The following is an 18,484-nucleotide window of genomic DNA, read 5'->3' on the forward strand; positions in this document are numbered from 1 at the left end:
AGCCATGTAATATAAAATATTTAATAAAGTAATGAAGTGCTTTCTTACTTGCTACTGGTAGTGAGAGGCTTGTGATACAATATTAAAGTGCTGTGAAACTTCATAGGCAGTGTAGATCCACTGTCCATTGTCAATAAGTGTAGCGATTCCTAAAGCACCATCGGAAAACCCGAATTGTGTGTATAAAGTTCTTGATAACATAATAATAATAATGTAATAACAGTTGAACTGTCTCATTGAAAAAGTAAAAAAAAAAAAAGTAAAAGTTTAAAAAAACAACACTTTGAGATATAAAGATAAAAAATGTTACAATTACAAGAAAAATTATGAAATATGAAGTCACAACTGTGAGATGTGAAGTTACAATAATGTAAAAATGTCATAATTATGAGAACTAAAGTTACAACTGCACAGCCACAGATATACAGCCACAGATACATTTTTAATGTTTCACTCTGTGACAGTAACAGGTATAGAAGCCTGTTTCCAAAAACTTTTTATCTCACAATTCTTTTTTTTTTTTCTCAGTTGCGACTTAACATCTTGCAATTCTGACTTTTTTTCTCAGAACTGGTTGATACAAACTTGCAATTTGGACTTTTTTTTCTTCAGAATTGCGAGTTTTTGTTTTAGAATTCTGAGAAAAAAGTCAGAATTGCGAGATATAAACTTGCAATTGCAAGAAGAAAGTCAGAATTGTGATTATTTTTCACAAATGTGAGTTTATATCATGCAATTCATGGAAAAAAGTTGCTAGTTTATATCTTGGAATTCTGACTTTATAACTCTCAATTGCGAGTTTATATCTCACAATTCTAAGAAAAAAGTCAGAATTGAGAGATACATACTCAAATTTGTGAGAGAAAAAAAATCTGAATTGTGATTATTTCTCGCATTTGTGAAATCATATGCAATTCCTGGAAAAAAAAGTCAGAATTGCTAGTATATATCTCAGAATTCTGACTTTATAACTCGCAATTACAAAAAAGTCAGAATTGTGAGATACAAACTCGCAATTACAAAAAAAAGTCAGAATTGCAAGATACAAACTCACATTTGTGAGAGGAAAAGAAACTCAGAATTGTGACTGTTTCTTTTTTTTCAGGAATTGCGTAATATAAACGTGCAATTCTGACATTTTCTCACAATTGCAGGATATAAACTTGCAATTGTGAGAAAATGTCAGAATTGTGACTATTTCTCGCAATTGCGAGTGCATATCATGCAATTCATGAAAAAAAGTCAGAATTGCAAGTTTATATTACGCAATTCCTGAAAAAAAGTCTGAATTGCTTATATCTCGGAATATTGACTTTATAACAATTTATAACAATTGTGAGTTTATATCTACTTATATCTCACACAACTCACATTAGTGTGAGAAAAAAAGTCAGAATTGTGACTATTTCTCGCAATTGCGAGTGCATATCATGCAATTCATGAAAAAAAAGTCAGAATTGCTAGTTTATATCTTGGAATTCTGAATTTATAACTCCCAGTTGCGAGTTCATGTCTTACAATTCTAAGAAAAAAGTCAGAATTGTAAGATACAAACTCGCAATTGCAAGATACAAACTCACATTTGTGAGAGAAAAAAAAAACTGTGAAAAAAAGAATTGTGACTGTTTCTTACAATTGCGAGTTTATATCCTGCAATTGTGAGAAAAAGTCAGAATTGCTAGTTTATATCTTGGAATTCTGACTTTATAACTCTCAGTAGCGAGTTCATATCTTACAATTCTAAGAAAATAGTCAGAATTGTGAGATACAAACTCACAATTGCAATAAAAAAGTCAATTGTGAGATACAAACTCACATTTGTGAGAGAAAAAAACTCAGAATTGTGACTGTTTCTCACAATTGCGAGTTTATATCCTGCAATTGTGAGAAAATGTCAGAATTGTGAGTTTATATTATGCAATTCCTGAGAAAAAAAAAGTCAGAATTGCTAGTTTATATCTCGGAATAATGACTTTATAACTCTTAATTGTGAGTTTATATCTCACAATTCTGAGAAAAAATTCTGAATTGCGAGATACAAACTCACATTTGTGTGAGAAAAAAGTCAGAATTGTGACTATTTCTCACAATTGTGAGTTCATATCATGCAATTCCTGGAAAAAAAAGTCTGAATTGCTAGTTTATATCTCGGAATAATGACTTTATAACTCTCAATTGCGAGTTCATATCTTACAATTCTAAGAAAAATTTCACAATTGTGAGATACAAACTTGCAACTGCAAGAAAAAAGTCAGAATTGCGAGATACAAACTTACATTTGTGAGAGAAAAAAAGTCTGAATTATGAGATACAAACTGACAATTGCAAGAAAAAGTCAGAATTGCAAGATACAAACTCACATTTGTGATAAAAAAGTCAGAATTGTGAGATACAAACTCGCAATTACAAAAAAGTCAGAATTGCAAGATACAAACTCACATTTGTGAGAGGAAAAAAAACTCAGAATTGTGACTGTTTCTCACAATTGCAAGTTTATATCCTGCAATTGTGAGAAAAAGTCAGAATTGCTAGTTTATATCTTGGAATTCTGACTTTATAACTCTCAATTGCGAGTTCATATCTTACAATTCTAAGAAAAAAGTCAGAATTGTGAGATACAAACTCACAATTGCAATAAAAAAGTCAATTGCGAGATACAAACTCACATTTGTGAGAGAAAAAAACTCAGAATTGTGACTGTTTCTCAGAATTGCGAGTTTATATCCTGCAATTGTGAGAAAATGTCAGAATTGTGAGTTTATATTACGCAATTCCTGAAAAAAAAAAGTCAGAATTGCTAGTTTATATCTCGGAATAATGACTTTATAACTCTTAATTGTGAGTTTATATCTCACAATTCTGAGAAAAAATTCTGAATTGCGAGATACAAACTCACATTTGTGTGAGAAAAAAGTCAGAATTGTGACTATTTCTCGCAATTGTGAGTTCATATCATGCAATTCCTGGAAAAAAAAGTCTGAATTGCTAGTTTATATCTCGGAATAATGACTTTATAACTCTCAATTGCGAGCTCATATCATACAAATCTAAGAAAAATTTCACAATTGTGAGATACAAACTTGCAACTGCAAGAAAAAAGTCAGAATTGCGAGATACAAACTTACATTTGTGAGAGAAAAAAAGTCTGAATTGTGAGATACAAACTGACAATTGCAAGAAAAAGTCAGAATTGCAAGATACAAACTCACATTTGTGATAAAAAAAGTCAGAATTGTGACTATTTCTCACAATTGTGAGTTTATATCCTGCAATTCTGAGAAAAAAAGTCAGAATTGCGAGATATAAACTCACATTTACTAGATATAAATTTGCAATTGCGAGAAAAAGTCAGAATTGCAAGATACAAACTTAAGTTTGTGAGAAAAAAAGTCAGAATTGCAAGATACAAACTTACGTTTGTGAGAAAAAAAGTCAGAATTGCTGGTTTATCTAATTGCTAGTTTAATTCTGACTTTATAATTCACAATTTATAACTCAATTCTGAGAAAAAACGTCAGAATTGTGTGATACAAACTCGCAAATCTGACTTTTTTTTCAGCATTGTGACATAAATTCTCAATAGCAAGTTCTAAAAAAAATTAAAATTAGGAGATTAAAAAGTCGCAATAACCTTTTTTTTTTTTTTTTTTTTTAAATCTGTTGTGGAAACAGGCTTCCATACAATTTAAATCTGCAATTTACGCAAGAACATTTTATGAACGATTAACAAAGAAATTTGTTCCATTTACATTTCATGATTGAGACCAATAATGCTTTACTTTTTCTTTTGCTGCACTGGTGGAAAATATTTTATTTCAGCCAAAATCACAACACACAGCTTTTTAAACTTGAGTACAAAGTAGGGACTTACAAAAATGACTTCTGCAAATTATAAAGTTACAATTATGAGAAAAATGTAAACCTTGACTGTACAAAGGTAAATGTGACTGCACCTTTGGTGAAACGAACGTCCTCATTCTGTAGTGCATTTGATTTGACAAAAAAGTGCAAGTGACATTATCAGTATCAGTATTTTTGTTAATGTGTTTATCTGATTAAATGTTATTTTGTATTTTGTGTTCTCTCAAATGATTTTTTTGAAGTCTTCTAGAATTTTCATTTCATGCTGACTTTAATTGTACCCTCTTTCTCTATAGGGCAAAGTCTTGTCTACACGGGACTCATGTCCTTCAAGGGCATTCACCACCGGTGGGGAGTGCTGCAAACAATGCCAACCCGGGGAAGGGATGGTGAAGCCCTGCGGAGCGACACAGACAGTGTGTGAACCGTGTCTTGACAGTGAGTATCCGCAGAGATGTTGGCCGCAGCGTTGCTAAAATGAAGCAGCTGCCTTATTTAAAATGCCATTTCCTGTGCTGAACTCTCACTTGAGGGGAGGCAGAGGGCTTTTGAGCTGTGAACGGTAATTAGTAGTTAAAGGGGAAATGCTTTTAGGAAATGAGACTTGACAAAACATTGTCTGGAGAGCTCAGAGACCAATTGGAGTGTTTTAGCCACTCACAGCTCTAAGTGAGATTAATTAAGGCAAAATCCAATGGTACATGCATTTGTTGTACCGGCAGGGTCACGTAACAGTGTTTGTACCAAGGTTTGGGTGTTCAAGTGTTTTTTTAACAGAGGTTGGTCCTGAGCCAAGTCTTGGGCCAGAGTCTGCCAGAATCCCACCACTTCCAAGAATCCAACCATCTCCCACATGTCTGCTTGCATGACCCAGTTGAACAAGACAAGATAGGAGAAGAGAGATGGATGGAAATAGAGAACAAGTAGCCAGAAATGTGACCAAAAATAGTCATCCTTTAGTACATCCAGTATTTATGTAGAGTTTCATGCCCCCTTAAACAAAAAAAATAATCACTAAATAAAAATAAAGTATAAAATAGTGTTTGTCTATTTTAATATACTTTAAAATATAATTTATTTCTGTGATGCTTTCTTTAGGCATTACTCCATTCTTTATTGTCACATGATTCTTCAGAAATCATTCTAATATGCTGATTAATGTTGGAAACAGTTATGCTGCTCAATATTATTTTGTAAACTGTGATACTTTTTTAGGACTCTGATGAATAAAACATTAAAAAGAACAGCGTTTATTTAAAATACAAATATTTTGTTACAATATACACTGCCATTTAAATTAATTTTAATCTTTGAAAGAAATTAATACTTTAATTCAGCAAGGATGTTTTATATTGATAAAAAGCGATAGTAAGGACTTATATTGTTAGAAAATATTTCTATTTTGAATAAATGCTGTTCTTTCAAACTTTTATTCATCAAAGAATCCTTAAAAAAGGATTCTTCACAGGTTCCAAAACACATTAAGCAGTTTCCAACATTGATTATACATTAGCATATTTCAATGATTTCTGAAGGATCGTATGCCACTGAAAACTGAAATAATGGCTGATGAAAATTGAGCTTTGCAACACAGAGGTAAATTATATATTAAAGTATATTAAAATACAAAACTGTTATTTTAAATTGTAACAATATTTCATAATATTACTTTTATTTTTTAAATTTTTGATCAAATAAATGCAACTTTGATGAGACTTCTTTAAAAAACCTTCTTTAAAAAAAAATCCCACATTTTTGAACGATTCATAATTACATACTTAATATGTACTTTAGTATGTTAGTCAACACATCAAATTAAGTGTACTTCTTTAAAGTATGACCAAAGATTATTAAAACATTAAAACTCTAGCGTAAAACTTTTAATTTCGACATTATTACAAAGTGCACTTTTTAAAAATGTGTTAAACATAGTCATAATTTAATAACTCTTTAAATAGAGTCTTATGTTTCAGTAATGCATGGATAACTAGAATGAGGCCCAAAAGTATTTTCTTTTAATTTAAATCTATTTCACACTAACATATGTGAAATAGTTTGACATAAACAGAAATATATACTGTTTTGAAACATTTTAAAGTTATGTCAAAAAGACTGACCATGTGGCTCTCTGAACATTCTACAATCCTTGGTGTTTTCAAATTAAATTTTTGTAATCCCGATAATATATTTTTGTAAATGTTGCATTAAGTTTGAAAAAACAAAACAAAATGGAATGCAGTCAGACCTCTGGACTGCTGTATGCCTAAATGTTTCTTCTAATACGCATTACGAGAAATAAGAATAGAAACAAATGAAACACTTGTTGACCTACATTAAGAGTATAGAGCTATAAAATTTTTATGGATAGCATAACTCAGATCATATGGTCTGAGAGGAGAAAGAGAACTTTTTGATGAAAACCTGCTGTGCATTTAACCCTACTGATGTCTAGGAGATAATAATTAATATGATTTGTGTCATATAAATGTTTGCCCAGCATATTATTCACATTGACGGATAACCTAAACTAACACACTCTTTAGTTCTGGCGGATTCATTTTTTGTTAATATTTAGTAGCCTTGGGTAAAGGTCAAAGAAAGCCATGTCCACCAAGACCTCCTGTCATTCACTACAACCTAAACATTCTTCCTTCTGTAATTCCCATCTCTTTGTCAGACCTTCCCTAAGGGCCTGTGCTGGGATCTGCGTTCCTCATCCATCAACTTAACTATTACATGCTGAAATCCCCAAACTGTTCCTTTCACAGCCTCATAAGTCACCGAATGCTGCTTGACAGCACTTCAGCAATAATGTGTTGACATGTAAAAGTAGCATTTGGGATGGTACTGGAATGGAAACAGCTGTTTAAGAAGTGATAAATTAAGTTAACTGGCTCATATTAATTCCTTACATATATGCACTGTATAATGTCAAAGAACCAGGTGTGAATATTCACTAGTCACCTCCACAATTGACCTCTTTTAAGTCCATCAAAGCAAAGGAAAAAAGAAAAACAGTTACCAGCATATGTTTTTTTTTTCTTTGCTTTGATGGACTATTTTGGGTTCACTTGCGAAAAAGAAGTTTGCTTAATTGTATTAAATGTCAATTTAAGTGTACTTCAGATTGTAAAAGTATATTTTAAAAAGGTTTTACTTACAGATAATATAATATTACAGAAATAAAAGGCCACTTAAGTGTACTTAGAGTACACTTTCATGACTGTTAACACACTTAGGCCTGGTTTCACAAACAGTCTTTTTTTAGACTAAGCCAGGATTAGGCCATAGTTCAGTTAGGATATTTAAGTAATTGTTATAAACGTGCATTAAAAAACATTACTGGTGTGCATCTTGATACTAAACAAAGGCACTGATATATTTCAAGATCAGTCAGTGCAAGTTTCTTTCAGCTGAAACCGCTTAAGCCTTGTCTGTGAAACCAGGGGTTAACACACTTAAGTACACTTATACAAATTTATGTCACATTGATAATATCAATATAGTTTTGAAATCAATATCAAAAGATTTACCATAAAGTATATTTTAAATCTTTAAAGAAGTACACTTTATTTTGATGTGTTGACTAAAATACTAAAGTAATCATTGCAAATATGTTATTGTAAATTTATTAAAATACATGACATACAAGTTTTAATGGAAAAAACATTAACGTATTTAGTTACCATAAATGTGAGTATATTTGGCAGTTGTGCTCATAACATACATACCCCTTGCAGAATATGCTAAATGTTAATAATTTTAACAAAATTGCATGTTATTCTTTATTTAGCACTGTCCTGAATAGTCTATTTCAAATAACAGATGTTTATATATACTCCACAAGACAAAATAACAAGTGAATTCATAAAAATGACTCCATTCAAAAGACTTTTTTTATGTTTTGTGATAGTTGTTTGTGAGTCCCTTGTTTGTCCTAAACAGTTCAGCTGCATGCTGTTTTTCAGAAAAGTCCTCCAGCTCCTGCACATTCTTTGTTTTTCCAGCATCTTCTGCATATTTGAACCCTTTATCAGTGACTGTATGATATCAAGATCCGTCTTTTTCACACTGAGGACAATTGAGGGACTACTGCAAAAGGTGAAAACATTTACTGATGCTCAAGAAGGTAACACAATGCATTAAGAGCAGGGGGTGTAAACTTTTTGAATTGGATGATCAGGTTAAATTGTACTTATATTGTCTTCTGGGAGACATGTAAATATTTATGTAGCTTCCGAAGTGCGATACTAAATGAAAAAAATATGAGCTTTAGACAAAATGCAAAATGCAAAAAAAAAAATGCAATATCATCTGGTTCAAAAGTTTACACCCCCAGTTCTTAATGCATTGTGTTGCCTTCTTAAGCATAAGTAAATGTTTTTGGCTTTTGTAATATGAGTATTAGTCCCTCAATTGTCCTCAGTGTGAAAAGATGGATCTCAAAATCATTTAGTCACTTATGGAAATGGTTAAAATATGCAGAAGATGCTGGAAAACCAAAGAATGTGCAGGAACTGGAGGATTGTGCAGGAACTGCTCAGGACGAACAAAGGACTCATGAACAACCATCACAAAACATGAAAACACTCATGGATCATCCAGGTATGAAAACTTTTGAACAGGGTAATTTTAATAAACTCAGTTTTTATTTTCTCTTGTGGAGTATATATAAACATCCATTGTGTGAAATTGCTTATTTAGGACAATACGTAGTAAAAAATAACATGCAGCTTTCATCATTTATTTTGATTAAATTAATAATATATTTGCATATTCTGCAAGGGGTATGTAACCTTTTGAGAACTGTATAGGACAATAGAAATTATTTTGAAATTACATATGAAGATGTACTTAAATCCTACTTAAGTATGTAAAAAAAACTCATAATGCACTCTAATACATTTTCATTTAATCCTATTTAGTGTCCAAAAACATCCAGTTTGGTTTACATTTAAGTATATTCTTTAAAAAGATATTATGTAGTACTCATTTTCTAACAGGGTTAAGTATAAGGGCGTTATAAATAAACAGCGTTACTAACGGCATCACTTTTTTCAGTAACCAGTAATCAAACAAAATTACTATTTTCCCCATTACAACACCGTTACTGTTACTGACAATAAAATGCAGCTTTACTGTAATTGAGCTCACTGAAGTGGTTTCCATCTGAGTAGGCTCTCGTAGGAGCTGCTCGTGGGTGTTTAGACATGAAAAACTGGAGCTCGCGTTGGTATCATATGAATAACTTCATCAGAGAATATTTGTTTCTGTACACTCAAGGGTATATGGCAAGTTGAAGCATTAACACATCCATTTAGTTAAAGTACAAGAATTCTCTCCATGAATATCAACTCATATAAGCTGCTTGCATAATAATATATGTTATATTAATAATCAGTAGTTTTAGTTTTTTTTATTCATCCTATATATCAGCAAGGGTGAAGAGTCAGACAGTATTTCGCCATTTTCCCATCAATTTACACGTTTTCATTGTATCTAGGGTCATTTCCTAAATCTGTCTGTCTTGTTTATGAGTAATACAATATTTCAGGTTTTCAGGTGTTTATAGTTTCAAATGTTTAATAATGATTAAATAATGTGCAAGTTCATTAGTTTTGCATTGAAAGAAAACCAATGAAACTTAATTTATATAGTGCGTTATACAATACAGATTGTGTCAAAGCAGCTTTACAGTATTAAACAGGAAAACAGTTCAGGTAGAAATAGCTCTTTAAGCTAACAATTTCAGGATTATTAAATGATTTATATTTTCCCGTTATATTGCTCCCACCCTGCTCTTCAAATATCTCTATCGCATCAGCCATTAATAACCCACTTATATGTCTTCAGTCTCATATCTGCTGTTTTGTGAATCTGTTATCTGAAGACACAAGTATTATCAGCTGTAATTGTTTAAGACCATAATTCCAGAATTCTAGCAGTCCACACTAAAATAGTCAATACTGTCAGGGTAGGTGTCTTTTTTTGGAAACTGATAAAGAGAAGCTATCGACAGAACGTTACCTCAGCACTTTATAGTTCTAATGTTGATTGACACATAAACTCCATGACTTGTACGGTTAAGAACACCCCCACACGTCGTCCGTCTGTCATAATGCATAGACATGCATTATTGATGGCTAGCATTATGCTAATGGATCTCAAAGGGCAGAGATCAGTAGAAGAGTAGACTCAGAGGGAGAAAGGCTGAGTGGACGGGATTTCATCTGCAGGAAATGCACAGACGACCCATCACAGTCTCCTAAATAAAGCCCCAATAACTGGCCCCCAGAAGCCAGCACATTACCCCGTTATCATTAGGGCCATTAGCAGCTCCAGCACACAGGGGAACCCATAATGTGCAACTGTATTTGTCCAGCACAAAGACACAATAACGAGACTTTAATGGGTAGATGTAAGGATAACGATGGCATTAGCGTGTTATCTTTCTCTCTGGCACTGTCTGGTCACTGCTTCCATGAATATCCTGCTAGTGGCATATAGTGAAACACTTGATATGGTATGGGACACTGGGGCGATGTGCCATAAAGAGGGGCTAGCCGCAAGAGTTGTGCTGTCTCACAAACACACACATATGCACGGACAAAATAGCTTCCTGAATAATTTAGTGATAGCTAGACCTCTATCCACTAATATATCTGAATAGGATGAAGGATGGGAATACAATACCATAAGCATGCAGCATTAGATATTTTCTCTCCACTCTTAATAATTTCTTCTGGTAGCTTCCAGTAGTTTCTAGATATCTTACAATTTAAAAATTGTTTTCATTAAGTATAATTTAGGTTTAGTTTATTTAGTTTGATTTGTTTTATACTTAATCTGAAACTAAAGGAAAATGAAACTTGTTGCCTTGGAAATTAACTGAAATAGGTTGAACTGAAGGTTATAAGTTTGCCAGTATGGTAACAGTTTATTTTAAAGACCAATTCTCACTATTAAGTTGCTTATTAGCATGCTTATTACTTGCATATTGGCTGTTTATTATTACTTATAAAGCACATAGTAATGCCCTATTCTGCATTACCATAGATCCCTTAGTATAGTTCACCCCAAAATGAAAATACCCCATGCTTTACTCAAAATTGGATTGCCCTCAAAATTGGACTTTATAACTCGCAATTGAGAGTTTATATCTCACAATTCTGAGAAAAATATCAGTATTGCAAGAAACAAAAGTCTGAATTGTGAGATATAAACTCGCAATTGCGAAAAAAAGTCAGAATTGCATGAAATAAACTCACAGTTCTAAGAAATAGTCACAATTTGGAAAAAATAAAGTCAGAATGGCAAGATATGAACTTACAATTCTGAATATTTTTTTCAAAATTGCGAGTTTATATCTCTCTATTCTGACTTTATAATGCAATTGGGAGTTAATATAAAAACTTGCAATTCTAAGAACATCTTACACATTTTTTCCCTTTCAAAATTGGACTTTATAACTGGCAATTGAGTTTATATCTCAGAATTGTGAGAAAATCATCAGAATTGTAAGATATAAACTTGAATTTGTGAGAAAGAATTTCTCACAATCAAATTTGGAGTTTACTGAGGCCAAAGTCGTAGTTAATAGTTGGTTAATAGTCAGAATTGGTCCCCAAACTGAAATTTGACCATAACTTTTTTAATTTCAGCTAAAGCAATAAAAGTATTTTTATGGTTAGGTCATGATAATAACCTTAAAATACACAAATACAAACTTTGTATTTTTAAAGAAACTGTCTTCTTAACCCGTTTCTCCTTCTGTCTTCAGGCGAGACATACTCTGAGAACTTCAGCCACACGGAAAAGTGCCAGCCGTGTACACCATGCTCCGAGCTCACGCGCATGCTGACGCCCTGCACTGATGCCAACGACGCAGTGTGTGTCTGCAACTATGGGTTCTTCTTCAGCAAAGTGACAGGTCGCTGTGAGGCCTGCACGGTGTGTCCTATGGGCCAGGGTGTGCTGGGGCGCTGTACTTTTGACCGTGACACGATGTGCGAGGAGTGCATGGATGACACCTTTTCAGATCAGGAGACCTCTTTTGATCCTTGCATGCCCTGCACAGTCTGCGATCAGCCTGAGATGGAGTTGAAAAGCTGCACGCCTGTCAGCGATGCTGTGTGCCAAGGTAGGAGAATCGAGAATAATACAAAAATGTATTTCTGTTACTCAACTTCTTGCTTGGTTTTAAAAGCACTGACCAAAAAATGTTGCCCATGTGTTGGCCCTCAATGACTCTGTTCTCTGGAGATGACAGTTAAAGACAAGTTATGACAGATTTTCACATTTGCGTATATTACCACTACAGTATCAGTGTACTGTTTTTTTATTTTATTTATTCATTTTTCATTGCTGTGCGGTTGATAGGGGGTTCTGGGTGGGTTGCCAAGGCATTTCTAGGTGGTCAATAACTTACTATCACCATTTTACATGCTGTATTGATGAAAATTGATTTTTTACTTCTTTTACATAACGCATTATCGTAAATGTTCTCCAAAACATATAAATAGTAGGGGTGGGCATAGATTAATTTTTTTAATCTAGATTAATCTAGATTAAATCTTGGAATTAATCTAGATTAATCTAGATTAAAATGGCTAATTTGAATTCTGCTGAAGGCATTCAGAATATGTGTGCTACCCAAATAATGACTTAAAGTCTTTGAGAATGGATCATAACGCTCATAAAGCTGTTCTATGATAATTTGTTGATGAAAATAAATTATGTTCAATTAGATGTACTTGTGTTTACTAACTAACTAACAATGAAATTATTTTTTCTACCTATTAGATTTTGTTTTTTTTAACGTCAACACCTACCCAGCCCATTACATGTTACACCGTACTTTTTTTTTGACAGGTTGCCGTAACGTTTCTGTGTCATACAGTATGATATGATGCTAGTTTTCTCAAATGAAACGGTAAAAGTGACACTCACAGCAGTTTGGGAGATTGAGTTTATCTGTTCATGTGAGATGAAAATGGCAAAAATTACCGGGAGCGTCACGTGTGTTTCAGTATGCGTGTAGTAAAAGCTCGTCTCCGCAATGCATACATACAGCTAGGCAAACGGAACATACGGATTCATATTAAAACGGTCTTTTTGCATTTCAGTTTTCACATACACTAGTCCATATCGCGATTTGAATTAAGTGACTGACCAACATTTGATTTATGAATCCAAAAAACGACGAATTTACGTGGCATTTCGCTATAGTAGATTCGGTTTTTATGAATGGAGGACGACGCGATCCCGTCTGTGTTTTGGCGGAGGAGACTTAAACGCGCGACCATATTCTATAGTCTTCGGTATACATCCGCGTTAAACTATCAAGGTGAAAGTCATCATAGCTTGCGTAGTTTAGACCCAGCTCCCAACCCAAATTTGAGAATAGATTAACGACGATATTTTTTTTATCGCGCGATAAGAGTTTCACGTTAACGCAGCACGTTAACACCGATAACGGCCCACCACTAATAAATAGTAAACATAGTAAACGTCTGTAATGAATTCCATAAAGACATAAAACTCTGTAGTATACTCAATATTTGATATTATATCAGGAGTTTGTGTCAGAACAAATTTAGATTTCACATGCTGTTTTTGTCTTGATGCATCTTTAATAAGTTTAATACTTTTTTATAGTTAAGGTTCACAGTTATATGGCAGCAGCTATTTACACAAATGCAAATGGCATATTTTCTTAGCAATATATAGTATTTTTACACGCTATTTTGCATTTATTGCTATTTAAAAGTATTAACATTAAGTAAGACTGACTCACATTATTGCATAAAACATACAAATATTGATATAAAGGTTCATTTTGTTAAAAACAAAAAGAAAGTTATGGCAAAACAAAAAATATATGTATAAAAATAAAATAAAAATGTACACTGCCAGTCAAAAGTTTTTTAACAGTAAGATTTTTAATGTTTAAAGAAGTATCTGTAATTTATTGCTGTGATCAAAGCTGATTTTTCAGCATCATTACTCCAGTCTTCAGTGTCACATGATCCTTCAGAAATCATTCTAATATGCTGATTTGTTGTTTAGGAAACATTTATTATTAATAATAATATTTAAAACAGTTGAGTACATTTTTCCGGATTATATGGTGAATAGAAAGATCTAAAAATCAGCATTTATCTGAAATAAAAAGCTTTTGAAACATTATACACTATACTATTCAAAAGCTTGGAGTCAGTATAATTTTTTGGGAAAGGAATTATAGAAATGAATACTTTTATTTAGCAAGAATGCTTTAAATTGATCAAAAGTGATGATAAAGACATTTATAATATTACAAAAGATGTCCATACTGAATAAATGCTTTTCTTCTGAACCATCTATTTATCAAATAAACTTGAAAAAAAAAATTCTACTCTGCTGTTTACAACAAAAAAATTAGTAATATTAAATGCTTCTTGTGCATCAAATTAAAATATTACAATGATTTCTGAAGGATCATGTGACTGGAGTAATGATGCTAAAAATTCAGCTTTGAAATCACAGGAATAAATACAATTTTAAAATATATTCAAATAGGAAACTGATATTTTAAATAGTAAAAATATTTAAAAATTTTGGATCAAATAAATGCAGACTTGGAGAGCAGAAGAGACTTCTTTAAAATAACATTAAAGGTGCCATAGAATGCATTTATACAATATTTTAAATTGTTCTCTGATATCTACATAGAAGGTATATGGCATAGGAACGGGCAAAAAATCTCCAGAAATGGTTTTACAGCTCCATTTACAACTCTAGGATTTGTCCCTAGAATGAAAAGCTCTGTTATTGCCTTATTTGGAAGCTTCATGAATATTAATGAGCTCTGCTCTGATTGGCTGTTTCACGGAGCTGCTCATCACTATAGCTGGCACATTGATAAAAATATATATTTAATTAGGAGCTCTAGCCGCTTTTAATACGTGGTTTGTTGAATCTGCCGTTTTGAATCGCCAACATTTTAGTCTCATTACTGTGATCGCATGTGCTCTGTGTAAAGTTATAATGCAGAGGGAGTGATTACGTTACTTACCACACAAGTTCAGCTGCTTGACAGTGATACTCTGGGTCTGTAAATCATTCGCCATCATCAGTGCAGTCATTTCTCCGTCATTCACCATCATCAGCGCAGTCGTCTCTCTGTTTATGTGGCAAGTGATATCTTTTGTACTGCAATGTAACAGGCTAGCGCTAGCATTAAGCTAACCGTGTCCCTTCAGTGGCTTGCCTTGTTTTACTGATGTGCTGACGTTACCGATGATTTGGCGATGCAAATGTTGGGGGAGTAACTATTAACGATCCCGGGACTATTGCGTAACAGTCGGTGTTATGTTGGAATTGACCTATTTTTCGGTGGTCTTTTGCAAACACTAGATTTATATAAGAAGGAGGAAACAATGGTGTTTGAGACTCATGGTATGTCATGTCCATGTACTGAACTGTTATTATTTGACTATGCCAAGGTAAACACAGTTTTCCATTCTATGGCACCTTTAAAAATCGTACTGTTCAAAAACTTTTGACTGGCAGTGTATGATGAGACAGTTCAGCCTATGACTACATATGATGAATAAATTAATAGATGAGAATACTACTAATAATTGTGCTAATTCACTGTTCTGTTTGTGTGTACAGTACATGTGGAATGTCTACAAACAGACAAGTGATATGATTTAAACCTAAGAAAAACAAGAACACTTCAACCTTTTGTGATTTCCCTGCTCACTGAACTCTCTGTATAAAGTCAGATGCTTTTGGCATAGCCGGAAGCTTAATATTTGCCATCTTATTGCTGAGCTGAACTTAGCTGTGAATAAAATTAACAGCATCTTGAGCAAAGGATCACATTCAAAGATCTGCAGTCAACATTACAGGCTTTGTTCTGTGTCTGGCCGCTAACACGGTTTCAGAAGAGGATCAGAGAAAGAGGCTTTGTGCACGGCCCAAGTTCTGCAATCAAAGGAAACTAAGTGCAGCAGGCTCCATAAATGGATTTTCAATGTACTTTCTTAATGTATTCTCATTATGGCATTACGCAGAAAATATATGATGTCATTTTAAACATTTTGTGCAATGCGTGTGTGTATAGACAGCATCTGTCAAATGAAAAAATCTTATCACTATTTCCCTCAACAATCCACACAATTTGAGACATTAGCATATTAGTACAAAATCATCCTCCAAACTTATTTCTCATAAAATTGTAATTGTATGACTTACATACATTGTACATACATTCTTAAAACCCATAAACCTAAGTATAACCCAAATATCCATAAACTTAATCCAAAATAATAATAAAAAAAGCTCAATTTGGCTAATAGTTTGGAAAAGAATGGAAAGTGGTTCAGTTATTTCTAACTTGGTTGAATACATTTCTGGATTGTATTTGACACATAATTGACCCTTTGCAAAGACTTAGTTAATCTACTCTCCTGTCTGGTTTGTTTGTCAGAAAAAAATGAATGATTCTGTGTTATGATTGGTCAGATCACCTGTCAATCAAGCTCTTTGCGAAAGGTCAGTTGTCTGGTTTGGATCAGTTTTTACATGACTGCTGAGACGTGTGTCTAAGTAATGTTTATCTGTCAATAATCAACGTAAGATTTTCTCTGACCCCGTCTGACCTCTTGCCAGGGTCTTAACATCAAGGTGAGAGGTCGTAGGTCATGGGTGGCTACTGATTTTGGTTCATCCTGTGTTCTATAAACATGAACATTTCTAGAAGAAAGTAAATAAAACATAGTGTTGTCTGCCACAAGGAAGTGAGGTGTCTGTCTCAGATAAAGAATATTCTTCTCCATCAGGGCTGCTTTTCCCAAAAGCATCGTAAGCCTAAATTGAACCGAGGGGAAAAAAAGGACCAAGATCTCTTTATGTTCACACTGTCCCTTAAGGCCGGGACACACCAAGCTGTTGGTTGGTCGACGGTCAACGTCGGGCTGTCAGTGAGCATCTGTCGGGCTAGTTTGTCCACCATGTCGCCTCACAATGGCGGCAGCATGCTAAATCGGCATCGGGGCCATCGGCGCAAGTGAGAACTCTGATTGGATGCTCAGTTTAGTGAACGAGTCAGTGGTGGAGAATTAAAGCGAAAGTGATAAAAACGAATCAGTAAATGAAGGCTGAAAGCACAGACAGAAGGCAGTTTTAAAGTTACGTGATCTTACCCAAGCATTCCAATATGCAAATTTTTCATAACAGCTTGATCTGCTTAAAATGAAGAAACTAACATAACCAATATTCAAAAAGGTAAACATGCGCTACTTTATTTACGTTTCATATACTGTATATCTGCATATATCTCGTATATCTTTGTTTCAGTTTCTTCTTTTGAATGACGAATATATACAATTGATAGCTGCTGATATAGACAGCTAACTCCTCTCACGCAGGTGCAGAATGCACATGTTAGTTTGCAGTTGTTGTAGTCTATTCACTGTGTTCAAGCAAAGCTTTTTGTTAGGGATGCACTGAATGTTTGGCAACCGAAATGATTCGAAATTAAGCAAATAGGCAGCATAAATTATACCGAGCAATGACGATTTTTAAATTGTTGTTTTGTAATTTATTTATTTTTTCTTTAAAAAGCAAGGCAAAACTGTAAACAGCAAATATTGGCTATTTAATGTATGTTATGGTAAAAAAAAAAAAAGGTAAAATACATGGGGGGAAAACACGTGTTCAGTAATTGGCCTTCGGCCCAGTGTGTAATTTTGTTTGGCTTTTTTCATTTCAGTGCATCCCTACTTTTTGTCCAGACGCTGCCGACACAAATCGACAACACTGACAGCTTTTGTCGCTGCTAATTTTTTGAAGTCGGCTTGGTGTGTCCCGTATAAATCATATTTAGTTTCCTTGTTTTCCTACCGACACATCATAGAAATGTTCATAATTAATTCTACTAGTAAGGTCAGGTATTATGAAGACTAGCAAATATTCACCCCAGTACACTGCACATTGTATTATATTCAGTATACTGTAACATACAGTAGTTTTTTTAATCATTTTATTAAACCTATAGACTTTTGTCTCACTAACTTAAAATTAAAATATAAACAAGGTGTTGGATTATTTGCACAGCCGCATTTCTGTTTCACAAATTTGGAAGTGATCAGAAAGACAGTAGACAAGTTGAATGCCATTAATGAATAATTTGGAAATAATTTGGCCATGATGAATAGCGTGATCAATTTTTTTACAGAGGTGTCTGATGACCAGATTAAACAGAAAAATCAAGTTTACTAAAAGCAAATTAGCAAATTTTAGCAAAATAAGGCTATTTGATTTGGTTTACTTTAAAAGGGTCTGAGATCGATTTGGCCAAAAATCCAGCAAACTGCTCTCAGACCCCTGAAAAGGACCAAGTATAAAAAAAGGGATTAGATTAGATTCAGATTTGAGACAGTTTTATCTTTCTCTGTTCTAATGGGAGATTAGTCATGTGTGGGGACAAGACAGCATGAAAGTGGCATGTAATTTCATTAAAAAGCATGAAGTTGTGTTGGTGGGTGGTGTGTGTCAAAGAGCCCCATCAATCTCAACATCCCCGGGTGAATCTTAAAAGAACATGTCACATTTCATGTCACAGATTACATTT

The 18,484-nt window shown here is 33.6% G+C and overlaps 1 protein-coding gene across 1 annotated transcript in view; it reads left to right on the forward strand.

Moving 5' to 3' along the window:
- ngfrb (nerve growth factor receptor b) overlaps positions 1-18,484 on the forward strand; it is a 51,967-nt gene that overhangs the window by 8,972 nt on the left and 24,511 nt on the right. The window contains exons 2-3 of the mRNA XM_073828704.1: positions 4,158-4,299; positions 11,642-12,001. Of these exons, the coding sequence (XP_073684805.1) occupies positions 4,158-4,299; positions 11,642-12,001 (502 nt within the window). The remainder of the gene's footprint in view (positions 1-4,157; positions 4,300-11,641; positions 12,002-18,484) is intronic.

The sequence above is a fragment of the Garra rufa genome, chromosome 22, assembly GCF_049309525.1.
Source record: "Garra rufa chromosome 22, GarRuf1.0, whole genome shotgun sequence".
Taxonomy (NCBI): domain Eukaryota; kingdom Metazoa; phylum Chordata; class Actinopteri; order Cypriniformes; family Cyprinidae; genus Garra; species Garra rufa.